The sequence below is a fragment of the Microchirus variegatus genome (genome assembly GCF_963457635.1).
Source record: "Microchirus variegatus genome assembly, chromosome: 15".
NCBI classification, from domain to species: domain Eukaryota; kingdom Metazoa; phylum Chordata; class Actinopteri; order Pleuronectiformes; family Soleidae; genus Microchirus; species Microchirus variegatus.
Window position 1 is genome coordinate 24,924,647 of NC_139816.1, and position 12,280 is coordinate 24,936,926.

The 12,280-nt window shown below is 41.6% G+C and overlaps 1 protein-coding gene across 1 annotated transcript in view; it reads right to left on the reverse strand.

Annotated features, from left to right (window-relative positions):
• arhgap12b (Rho GTPase activating protein 12b) overlaps nt 1–10,323 on the reverse strand; it is a 62,399-nt gene extending 52,076 nt beyond the window's left edge. Inside the window, exons 1-2 of the mRNA XM_083902061.1 lie at nt 10,184–10,323; nt 3,753–4,514 (exon numbers count right to left, since the gene is read on the reverse strand). Coding sequence (XP_083758187.1) covers nt 3,753–4,442 — 690 coding nt within the window. The 5' untranslated portion in view covers nt 4,443–4,514; nt 10,184–10,323. The remainder of the gene's footprint in view (nt 1–3,752; nt 4,515–10,183) is intronic.
• Between the last annotated feature and the right edge of the window lie 1,957 nt (nt 10,324–12,280).

The window sequence follows — 12,280 nt, forward strand, 5'->3', positions numbered from 1 at the left end:
TGAGCCATGCCAAGCCATGGTTTAGGGGTTTAGTTACTCTTTAAGTCGGGGTGTCAAACTCATTTTAGTTCAGGGGCCACATACAGGGAAATTTGATCTCAAGTGGGCCATACAGTAAAATATTAGCATAATACCCTGTAAACAACAAGGACACCAAATTGTTTCCTTTGTTTTACATTCTATGAAGTTTCTTTTTACAAAACATTATGAACAACTTGAAATTCCTTGAGAAAATTGACAAAAAAGTGCAATTTTAACAGTATTACACATAAGTTTACCGCATACAGATGTGCATTACAACTTACAGATCACATTGGATCTACAAAGGGAAAATACACGTAGTCACAGGTAGGCCTGTCACGATAACAAATTTTGCTGGACGATAAATTGTATCAGAAATTATTGCGATAATCGATAATATTGTTGTTCTGAGATAATTTTCATCTAATACAATGATAATGGTATAATAATGCAGGTACACCTTTTCAAAGAGAAATAAACTTTTATTTTAAAGAATATTTAACAGTAGAACACAATAAATTAGTTGGCGAATGTGGTGCCAACTTCAGCGTCGTCACGCTGGCTATCCTCCTGTACGCTGCCATGTGCAGTACAGACAAACAACAACAAACATGTGGATTAGAATCCATCAGTCGCACATTCAAGTCGCCTTTAGCTGCTCTTATACCTATCCAGGAGTCATTTCAGCAATTACGCCGAGTCAATGTTTTGGTTTTCGACTGTGGGCTACTCGGCGCTACTAGAGAGAAGTAGAAGGAAGTTTCAGCGCATGCACGCGCTCCTGGTGTTGTTGTATGGCAGTGCTTCACAGCGCCACCTAGCCACCTGGCATGCATACTACATTAAATTTCACACACTTTAGGACCCGGGAGAGAGAGGGAGAGAGAGGGAGACGGGGAAAACTAAAAAGCATGCAAATGGCATTTATCGCGGCCAGAAAAATGAGCGAGCTAATTTTAATTATCGTGCGATTAATTGATTTATTGAATATCGCGACAGGCCTAGTCACAGGTATCTGGGACAGAAAAATTTAGTATTTTCTCATTATAATTAGATTCTAATCATAATGTGAAATTTTCACAAACTCATCCTGTGGGCCTGATTGGAACCTCTGGTTGGCCAGTTCTGGCCCACGGGCCGCATGTTTGACACCCCTGCTTTAAGTTGTCCTTTGTTGACATTTCTTGTAATTTTTCATATTCATATAATTTTATACTGTATATGGTCTAATATGTCACAACTCTTTCAAAACTTATCTTACAAAATTTATCAAATTTATCGTTTTTTTTTTTTTTTAAACTTTTCTTTAACTCACTGCAGAATTGTCAGAAAAGTAATCCTCTCTCTCTCACAGACCAAGTTTGCCTGCACACAAGCAATGACAGGAAACAGCGGAAGCAGGGGGTTGAAAGAATTGGGTTTTCCTGCAGGGTCATTCACTCGCCTGGCAACAGGCCAACAAGCACACCACAAAGACGGAAAAAAAGTGAGGGAGTGTGTTCCACCTGCCCCAGTGACCACAGACTGAGCACTGAACTTCCCAGGGAGTCTTGGCTGAATCCTGTCCACTGTCTGTTCTTCATCCGCCCTGTCAGTGCTACTGTAGCCTGACAAAAAAGCAGCACTCCAAAGAGTGTCCCATGCAAATGAGAGTGAAAGCAACACATCAGCTCTTACTAAATGCAGCCTTTTAGGGTATGGCAGTTCTGACCCAAAAACCATTTGGTCATACATGTGTGAAGCTGAAATTGTAAAGTGTGTTAGCTTTCATTCTCACTCCCGTTCTCTTTCTCATGGTGCATCACACATAGAATCACACTTGTGCACACTCTCAGACACAGTGGTCCCCACAGTGGGCCAAATGGGGGCTGCAGTCTTATCCTCAGCAGATATGACCTAGTTTCTATTCAAGCCCATCTCTCTTTGTTCACTCCACAGTGGAGGAGGCTGTTGCAGCCTGTGGAACAAAGAGTTCCACAGGAGACCCTGCCTCTTTTAGGGTGGATTGAGTATATCCACCCTAAAAATGGCTCATTGAGGAAAAGCTACTTGGACTCTGACTGCCAGTAAACTGTCCATTTCTACTTTGAACTAACTGCACTGCAGATGAGGATGGATAATTCACAGATCATGCAGTCTTGACCCATTCTCTTCACTCTCTCTTTTAGTCTGAGACAAACATCAAGGAAGAGAGAGGGGTATGATTTATCAGTCTGGGCAAAAAAAGGATCAGGTGACAAAGGAAGTATAAGGAAATTCAGATCACTAAATCAGGAATCTATAACCCTTTGTGGGGTCCATTCCTTTATACAAATAACAATGGTATAATCTGTCTCCAAGCATTATAAATGGCTGTTAGAATGGCACTTAAAGACAATTTTACTGTGTTTGACAGAGGGGCATCGTCAATTTCATTTTAGCATATGAAATAACAGATCTATGGCTGTACCACTCTTAGCAACGCTGTTGAGACAAAACCTGAATCACTACGCTTCAGCAACATGGCACCGTGTATGCATGTAACAGCTAAAGCCTGATTTATACTCACTCAACAACTTTTGTCACTCAGACTGACATAACTTTGAGTTTAAGACACTTTAAATAAATGCTCCAGGGTCCTGCAGAGACCACACACTGTCCTAACATTATATGATCTTGATCAGTTTATCATTGTGTCACCTTGTTTATACATATAGTACAAATTTGGGCTACTTTGTGTTGATAATGCATGGATTTGATGCAACTGCCGTGTTAAATAAAGGAGGGATTTTAAAGTTTGACCGAGATGACAACAGGACGACGAGGTCAGTTGAATCCTGTAGAACAGCCTCTACACAATTGCTGAAGTACAAGACCACCAGCAAGTTTAAAAAAAAGACAAGTGACCCAAAACATACATACCCAAACAATCAAGCAGATGTGTTTGACATTTCCTTATACTAAAAGTACCTGAAGACTCTTTAATGATGGAGCTGCGAACAGACCATTTAGTCTTTAATGACCCAACAGCAACAGCTGACCTCCCAAAAAACTGCACATCCGTACAAGGCAGACAAATTATACTTTGAAGGCAAGAGAAGAAGATTTTAATAAGCACCTGACACTGCTGCTGCATTTGTCAACTCTGGCAAATGAGGCGCAAAATTGTTGGAAGCAGATATCCGTAGCAGCTGATGAATGGATTGAGATCTGCGAGAAAGTGTGAGTGAAGAACATGCAGTCTCTGAAAACCCTACACACCAGAATCTGACTGGGACATGGGCAAGCAGTAATCAGCACCTGGCCCACGAGAAAAGAGCTGAATGAGAGGAGGGTGGAAAATAAACTGGGGATGATGAAAGAAAGGTAAAAGGGAACCACAATCACAATGGAGATTACACAGAAGGACAAAGCTAGAGGTGCTGATGAGAGTCAGTAATTCAACAGAAGCACAGGAGCTACCTTGCTTATATTTTGCCCTTAAAAACTCAGACATTACTAATTTTTGCGATCTTCTAAACTATTAAAGAAGAGCAAAAGAGGCAATCAGAGATGGCAGACTTCACCCCATTCAAGAAACAAGCCTCTGTCAGCCTCTATTGGTCATATTGGAAAATGCAAGCGTGGAAGCACAAACAGACAGAGCCACGAAAAAAACAATACTTCACTCCCACTCCATGGGGAAAAAAAGGTATCAAATACACCCGATCTGGAATGACACCATTTTGAAACAGAGTAAAGTGGCATCTTACCTGTATGTGTTCTGTCGAGCTGCTGCTCAGCTCGTCCCCAGACTCTGAATCATTGCGGAGTTTGTTGAGTTCATGTGATCCACCGTCTCCTGATGGATCACATGGTGATGGGGTCTTGTCACTGTCTGGACTTCTGTTATGATTGTTCCCCACTTTGAGGGGAGGGGAATCTGCCCGTGTTTGTGGGAGTGTGGCGTGGTTGGCATGGTGGTGATTGTTGTTGTTGTGAAGCAGCACCAGCTCAGCTACCACTTTGCAGTGATGGGGACTCCCCATGTTCTGGTTACCGTCCTTTGGTAGAACTGGTGGTGTGACACGATCATAGGACGGCGACGGGGTAGAGGAAGGCGATGGACGACCAAAGCTGGACATTTCCAGCAGAGGCCTGTTGAGGTTTTCATCGGATGCCCGGCAAATATCCAAAACAGTGGGTTTGGCCCGTAACGTGGGCTTCTGAGGTGGCATGAGTGCCCGGCGTACCTCCCTGACGTACTGTGCCGGCACATAAAAGGCCTTTGTGCCCTCTTCCCGTTTCACCTGCCACCAGTCCTCATTCGTCTTCTTCACCAGCAGGTAACACTCTCCCTGGTGGATAGCCACCATCTTGTCTTTGACCTTGTACTCATAGTCATACTCCACCTCAATGTAGACCTGGCCTGGGGGGATAGGCAGTCCCTCTCTGTCAGCCATGGCGGTCAGAATTGAACTCTGAATTCAACTGCTCAGCGACGCAGGCCTGGAGAGCTCCTCATGTCTGCCGGGCTGCAGGAGACAAGACCAGTGGGTGCGTTAGAATTTCTTGGCAGGGTCATAAAAATGCTACCATATTGTGTTATTGCTGGCAATTCAATTTCTTAACAATGATATTGTTAGTGTGTAAAATTTCCCTCAAAACACAACAATAAAGATAACAACTTTTAACACACAGAACAAGGTGCAAGATTCAGGGCTGCAGTTAATTATTATTTTCATTTTTGATTAATCTGTCTGTTATTTTCTCAATTGAGTTGTTTGTACTATAAAATTTAGCTGAAATCAGAGAACCTATTTCCATTGTATCAACGTTAACATTCATTTAGCAATTTAATTCATAATCAACTAATTGAACAGTTACAGCCAATCAGATGCATTTAAATGAGCACTGACATGAATATGAACAGAGAAAAAATGAATATATAAAAATATAAGGGGAATAAATTTATGTTATTCTGTAACAAAGTCAATTACATGCATGATTGTAAACCACAAAATTTGTGTCCGTGTTGTAAAAAAATGAAAAGAAACATTTGTCCTATTTCTAACAACATACTGTTTAAAAAATAACAAGCAGAACATTCTTCTTCAGACACACCATCATGTCCACATTGTCTGGTGAGAGGCTTGCTCTCTGTGCTGTGACAATGTCCTGTGCAGTGGAAAAAAACGCTCTCACTAGGAACAGATGGCTGTCGGGGCTTGAGCACACTAAGCAAATACTTGAACCCCTCATTCTCGACCACTGAAAATGGGCACATATCCAGTGCCACAAGGAAACCCCAATGTTATTTTTTGAGCCCAGTCCGAATAGGCTATGAACTTCATCTGAAATAAATTTGGCAGAGTAGAGTGCGGCTGTAGGGGTTTCTTCCATATTGGTATTATATTGGTAGGGACAATCTGGTTATTGGTGGTAGAGATAGACCGATATGGTTTCTTCAGGGCCGATACCGATTATTAGCAGTCAAGGAGGCAGATAACCCGATAAATTTGTAGCCGATATTCATTTGCAGTAAAAGTGAAAATATTGGCGTCAAGATTTTTAATAAAACATACACCACAACAACACTTAACTTTGTTTAAATGCCTTTACACATATTCTTAAACAGCTTTTCAGATTTTTTATCTTAGACAATAAACTTCTTTGTTTTAAAATTCTAACAAAAGGTGCAGGAAGTTCCCAGGCTCAGCAGCATGTCTTATAAAGTTAAATGAAAACTTAAAGAAATAAATAGCTCGCTAAAGTTTTCTACAGTAAATAAAGTTTTCTTAAATTTCAATATAACTGAAATGTTATTTTATCTTTCACTTTCACTTTGTTTAGTTCAAGTTAAAACTAAACGTGAATGGAGTTCCCAGGGTAAGCAGCATCTCTTATGAAGTTAACTGACATTTTAATTAATTAAATTAATAAATTGATCTCTTATTGGCTGTCGGATTAAAAAAAAAAAGGCTGAATATCGGCGCTGATAATCGGTCCATCCCTAATTGGTGGGGACCACATCCATACACAAACCTAAGCCCTTGCAACAGCCCACAGGTTTAAATCAGGCTCTGGCTCATAATTACAGTTAATGGCCCGGTCTCTGACACATCATGCATGGGCTCAGGTCAGGCTGTTTTTTTGGGCCTGATCTAAACTCCAACATGCACATACACCCATCAAACAGCTCCCAAACCTCTCAGCCTGTCACACCTCAACCTTATTTCTCATCCAATTAACACAACCGCAGAGTGCTCCTGCTGTTAAACACGCACACATTATGACACGATCCTACAGACATACTCGATCAGTGAATCAGCTGAAGAACACCACAGGGCAAGTCCTGCCTCTGAACAACATGAAAACCACAACACATACTGCAGTCAACACTGATTGTTCTGAAAGCCTACACCACCATTGCTAAGGATATCCAGCCTGGTAACCTGATGACACTCTGCTGAGCTAAAGGTGATGACAACATGACCCCACACGTTGATCCACCATGTGATCCAGTGGCTACAATGACTCCTCAAAGCTATCACCCCTTCACAGACTGCATCCAAAAATAACGTGTCTGTTGTTTCATAGAACCCAGTTTGGCTGTTTGAGATCATTGCACATTGATGCAATAATGAGACACAGTCTAAAATGGTTTAAAAACACAGGGTTAGAGTTTGAGTCGCACAACAGCTGAGCCCCTCCCCATAGTGCAGGGTTTGTTTTGGGATGAGGCATGAGTCATTGATCTATCTGACGGAGAGAATCCCTTTATGGGTTAACCTAAATAAATACCAGGTTAAATCTCACAGCAGAGGGGCTGCTACAGAGCCGTGACTTCCTTCATATCAAATTCTCCTCCTCCCTCCCTCCCTGAAATAGCAGCCACCATGGAATTACATCTTGGAAGTGCACGCGGTAGAAGCAGGTGCTCTCAGTGAGGCATGACAGCATCTCAATCTATAAGCAGGCCATGCTTATGTAAAGGAATATGTACACACGCACACACACACACACACACACATACGCACACACAAAGAGTGAAGCTCAGACTGGCAGCTACACGCTCAGAATAGATTTACGGTAGTGAGAGCCGTCTGTGCTAAAGTGGAAGCCCACATAAGAGATGGGCTGCAGGTTCAGAATGAGCTTCAATTGTTTCTGTTTTTTCCTCCATCACCATGAAGCACGCACACACACACACACACATCATGGCAGTGTGTGTTGTTTGTGTCTGATGGGTGATGACATCCCAGTCTGGTCCTGTCCCAGGACGAGTGTCCGCCATGATGTCAACAAAGCACATGTACCAGCCTTTATGAATGAAAAGCCTCTCTGTTTCTGGCGTGTTTCCAGCATGTACGTACCAGAGTAATGTATGATATGGTACGAGTGGAACTACACGCACGATCGTCAGCTGATCGGGCTACCGAAAAGTTTCACTCGCTTATGACCAGTGTTTCTTCAACGCCTGCAGTCTATCCTCACATGAAGTTTGACATCTTGTTGAGACAAACGGCCACAAACCTAGCAAAGGGAAAAACGAGCTGCTGGAAGTCCTCCGCTGTTGTCCGTTGTGTTGTTGTGTCATATTCATTGTTGGCGCACAGGTACAACATCATGCTAAGTATCCCGCAGACATGGCCATCAGACAGAGAGAATGAATAACCGTTTTTTGACTGATGGAAAATGACGACTGCTGCATCAGCTACCAACACTAGCGGTGCTACTACTACTACTACACTAACCCTAACCCAAGCACTGCTAGTGTTGGTAGCTGATGCTACCAACATTTGCGTGTCTTTTTTCTGTTGCCCCGTGTAGTCGTGGAGAGAGCCGTGTACATGTTGCGTTCTAGTCCAACAGGGTCAGCCTCTGACTCGCGACTCCTCGCGTATTTGCTTTTCGTTAGCCTGCAGTCTGTGGCTAGCGTTAGCTGTGTGGCTAGCTTCCAGCCACAGCTGATTGTGTAAACACTTGTTTTGTGAAAGAAAAAGAAAAAGCCTTGGTTGTGGAAGCGAGAGGTCTTGTTGTTGTTGTTGGTCCTAAAAGTTGATACAAAATTGAAACTGAGAAACTTTGTTTTACAGCTGAAAAATATTTACTGTTTGGTACCGGTACCGAATTCCAGATACCAATAACGGTACGATAATTATGAACGATACCCAACCCTATCTTTACCTTTCTAAACCGTACCATACTGTACCACACCAAACTGTACCATAATGGAAACACAGCTAATGAGGACTCACTATCTGCAGATAGTGAGCATGCACCAAAATCTATTGATCTCATTGATATCACAATTAACATGTACAGCAGGTACAAAACATGCAGAACTACAGCACGGTCCAATCTCGCCATTTGCTATTTGTTTTTCTGTGACGTAAATGTCAAACAGGAAGCTGATACAACAGGCACTAGCTCATGGCGAGATACAGCTCCACCTACGGAGGCAGAGTCGGACGTACCAATAAATAAATGTTCTCCTCCTCATGTATACTCAAGCTCTGCAAGTTATCACATGGCCTGTCTTAGTCAGACTACAATCTGAGCTCAATAAAAGCTCAGCTCAGTAGTGACTAAACAACAAATGATATGTCTGTGACCATGTAGAATGAAACTGATCATTTGCTTTTCTGTGAATGGATCAGTGGTTCTCAAAGTGAGATCCATTTTTTTTATATAAAACAATGCTTATGTGTTTATACAATCAATGTCCATTTGTGGTTCCTAACAAGCTACTTTTCAGTAGGAGTTAAATGTTCCGTATGACAGATGTCCTAGAACTATGGGAATTCCGAGTTCCTATGTAGTGCCAAAAAAGGGGGGTATTTTCCTAACAGCTCAAAAAAACTAAGGCTGAGCAACATGGTCTAAAATGAATATTGCAATAATAATAACATGGCTTTATCATGATACAAGATATTTCTTTAAAACTAAGTGACAGTGCCTCTAATGTGAAAGTGTGCCTTGATTATTTTCTCATCAAACAATTTGTAGTCAAATTCTTCTTCGATGTTTTACTGCATTGTTAACTCTTCCTATCACTGCGAAGCAGAATTCAACAAGCATTAGATTAAGCACCCACTAATAATCCTTCATCAAGTTTCCCTTTCTCTTAAAATGATCTCAAAGGAAATAAAGAAGGACAACCCTGGATTTGTTCGTCCTGTAGGAGCTCTTTGGCTGAGAATGAATTTGAGAACGTCAGAAGAGGAATGCTGCTGTTGCACCACCAGCAGGCTGCAACATGTAGAATCAATGCCATAAAGGTAGAAAATGCATACCTGTATAACAGGCATTATGGCAAAAGGATGTACACTATAGCACTCATGACTCAACCTGGTGAAAACCAAGATCCACACACATCACGACCTGTGCTTTCTGTCCGTGTGCACATCTGCAGAGGAGGACCAGGGCTGCCTTTGTCCCTGCTGCTACATTCAAAACAGATGTGGCCATCTGAGCAGAAGCAGCAGCAGCAGCAGCAGCAGCAGCCCCTCCAACATGTGCTGCTGCTGCTTCTGCTGCTGCATGTGCGGACGGACGAGCTGCAGCATGGACTCATTTTGATTTTGACATAAAAGAAGAAGCGCAGTGTGAAAGCCCCCAAAACAAGCAGCTTAAGTGCACAAATTGTGGTGTGTGTGTGTCTGGCCAAAGACAGCATGCCTGGGGCAGGGTTGCGGCGGTGAGAGGGAGGGCATAGGTGGGGGGCAGGGTCCCGTCAAGCCCCCCCCCCCCCACACACACACACACACAAATAGAGAGAGAACACAAAGGACTTAAATCCATATGCATTCAAAGCTGCTCGGACTCCAGCAACATCCAGGGAGCGTGGGAAGGGCAGGCCCGGGAAGACCTCCTCCGAACGGCGACGTGGGGCGCAAATGAGCCCCCACAAATCTGATGCTATCACGTGGAATGTCTAATTAACCAACTGTTAACATGTCTCAAAGTGGTAAGACTATTAAAACACATACATGTTGTTGTTGTTTTTTCTAACAAATGTATACAGACACATTTCCAGAGGAGTGAGACACAAAAACACCCTGCAGGTTCACTCGGATACGAACCGTCCTATATCTGCAACAGCGTGCCTAGCAACAAAGTAACTCCGACACAAGCCAATAGTGTCTCTGTGAGCGGGCACGAGACAGAAAAGCACCGCGCTGAAATGAAACACACCCACCTGGGAAGGAACTGCGCGTCGCTGTCTTCTGTGACCACAGACAGAGCAGAGAGAAGGATGAGGAGGACGACAACTTTGTCTCTGTGTTTCAGGGTCTGCAGTAGCAGCAGCAGCAGCAGCAGACCTGCTGCCTGTCCTCCTCTCTGAGCGCTGTCAAGTCCACTGTAGCGGTAACATGAGGCACTTCTCGCTCATGACTTTCAAAGTAAAAGCATGCCACAAACCTGCCACAGGTTTGCCCATAGATAGATAGATAGATAGATAGATAGATAGATAGATAGATAGATAGATAGATAGATAGATAGATAGATAGATAGATAGATAGATAGATAGATTATATATAATAATGTTTCTAACTAAACTTTACCTAAATAAAAATCTCTAGGCACTCTTTATTGTCATTATTTTTGCGATTAATTTATTTTAATTCATGTACAGTTTTAAAGAATGTGTATCGATTCCTTTAAATTACACATATCGCTATCTCTGTCTATACTCTTATTTTGAAAGAAAAACTATACTCTTTTCCGATTACGCGTCGTGTTTCCGTTCAGCTTGTCGCACTGAGTCAACCCAGTGAGAAAGGACGCAGCATTCCCTCTTGTAGGCTTTGTCCTGAGCCGCAGTCTGAGCCGAACACACTGGGTTCTTGGGGGGAGTTCAGGGAATCACCTGGAAAGACCTTGATTACATATTCTTTATTACATAGTATGCCATCATTTCTCATTATTTGACAGGATAAAAAAAAAATATTTTCATGTTGTCATACCATATCATATTTTTATAATATTATTTATTTACATATATATATATATATATATATATATATATTATTATATTTGTATATATTATATTATATTATAATATATACTTTTATTTATATATATATATATATTATATACTTATATATGTAGTTTGATTTCAAAACAAAAAAATAATAATAATCTGCAGGGTAATCATCCTCCTCTCCTCTGCCAAGGGGACTCCTACCGTAGGGAGTCCCCCTCCATCCTAACAGCATCATGCATGATTTAGTACTCGGATTATCCAGGAGCACAGCAGGACAGCTCATACCATATAAGAGACACCGACAGTTGTGCCAAGCAATAAGGCTACATGTTTACATTATATCAAAGCAATGTGTGATTTCTGTACTGCAGTTGAATGAGATCACTGGACCAGAATGTCTGCGTAAAAGTGCGCACCCTGCTGGTGTGAGGAGGGAAGTGACAGACGTGAGCACTCATGAGTTCCAGGACTTTCAGTCTTGTTTTTATTCAATGTTTTGGAAAGTGAAAATGCTAAATCAACACCCCCACTCTGCTCATTACTTATGCTTCCATATATTGAGTGTATTTTGATTATTTTCAATAGGAATCTTTAGAGTTCATTCATTTCTATTCAACAGAAAAGTATTTATTTGCTAATTAAAAGTATTTTAAGCCAATGCAAAACGTTAAATTGATTGTTTGGGTTCAGGAAGTGTGGTTATACACTGGCTGTACCCCCAGTGCTAATGATCAGCCTGAAGCTTCAGCTAACTAACAGCAATACATGAATATGTGGTGGATAGACCCTCAAGATACTGTAGACATTAGGTGAGCCTGTTGTTTAGTCACTAAAATAGTTTATTCTCTGTGTGTTTTCAGATGAGAGTGAGCCTCAGTGACTCAGCACAACACATGTAACTGTGCTTCAAACAAAAACTAACCATCCCATTTACAACAAACATAAATTAAATAAACAAAATAAATAAAGGAAATCATTTTGTATTACTAGAACAGGGGTAGAATTTGAGTCGAGAAATACCTTTTTCAGTTTTTCACTGTTAAAGGGCAAAATCACTCATATTACAAATTGTGATTTGTAAAATGTTTATTTGTAATATGTTTACAAAGTCAACATAATAACTGTTGCTTGTGGCCATCGGGCAAAAATGACATAATGTATCGACCTGCTCTGTGAGTGCTGTTACTCTGCTAAAAGCTGACGAGCTGTGGCTTTTTGAAATGGTAAAAACAAGACGGGGCAGAATTAATGCAGAGAATGCTGTATAATGAAAAAAGCTTGTTTTTGATCTGCAGGTGTACTGTACAG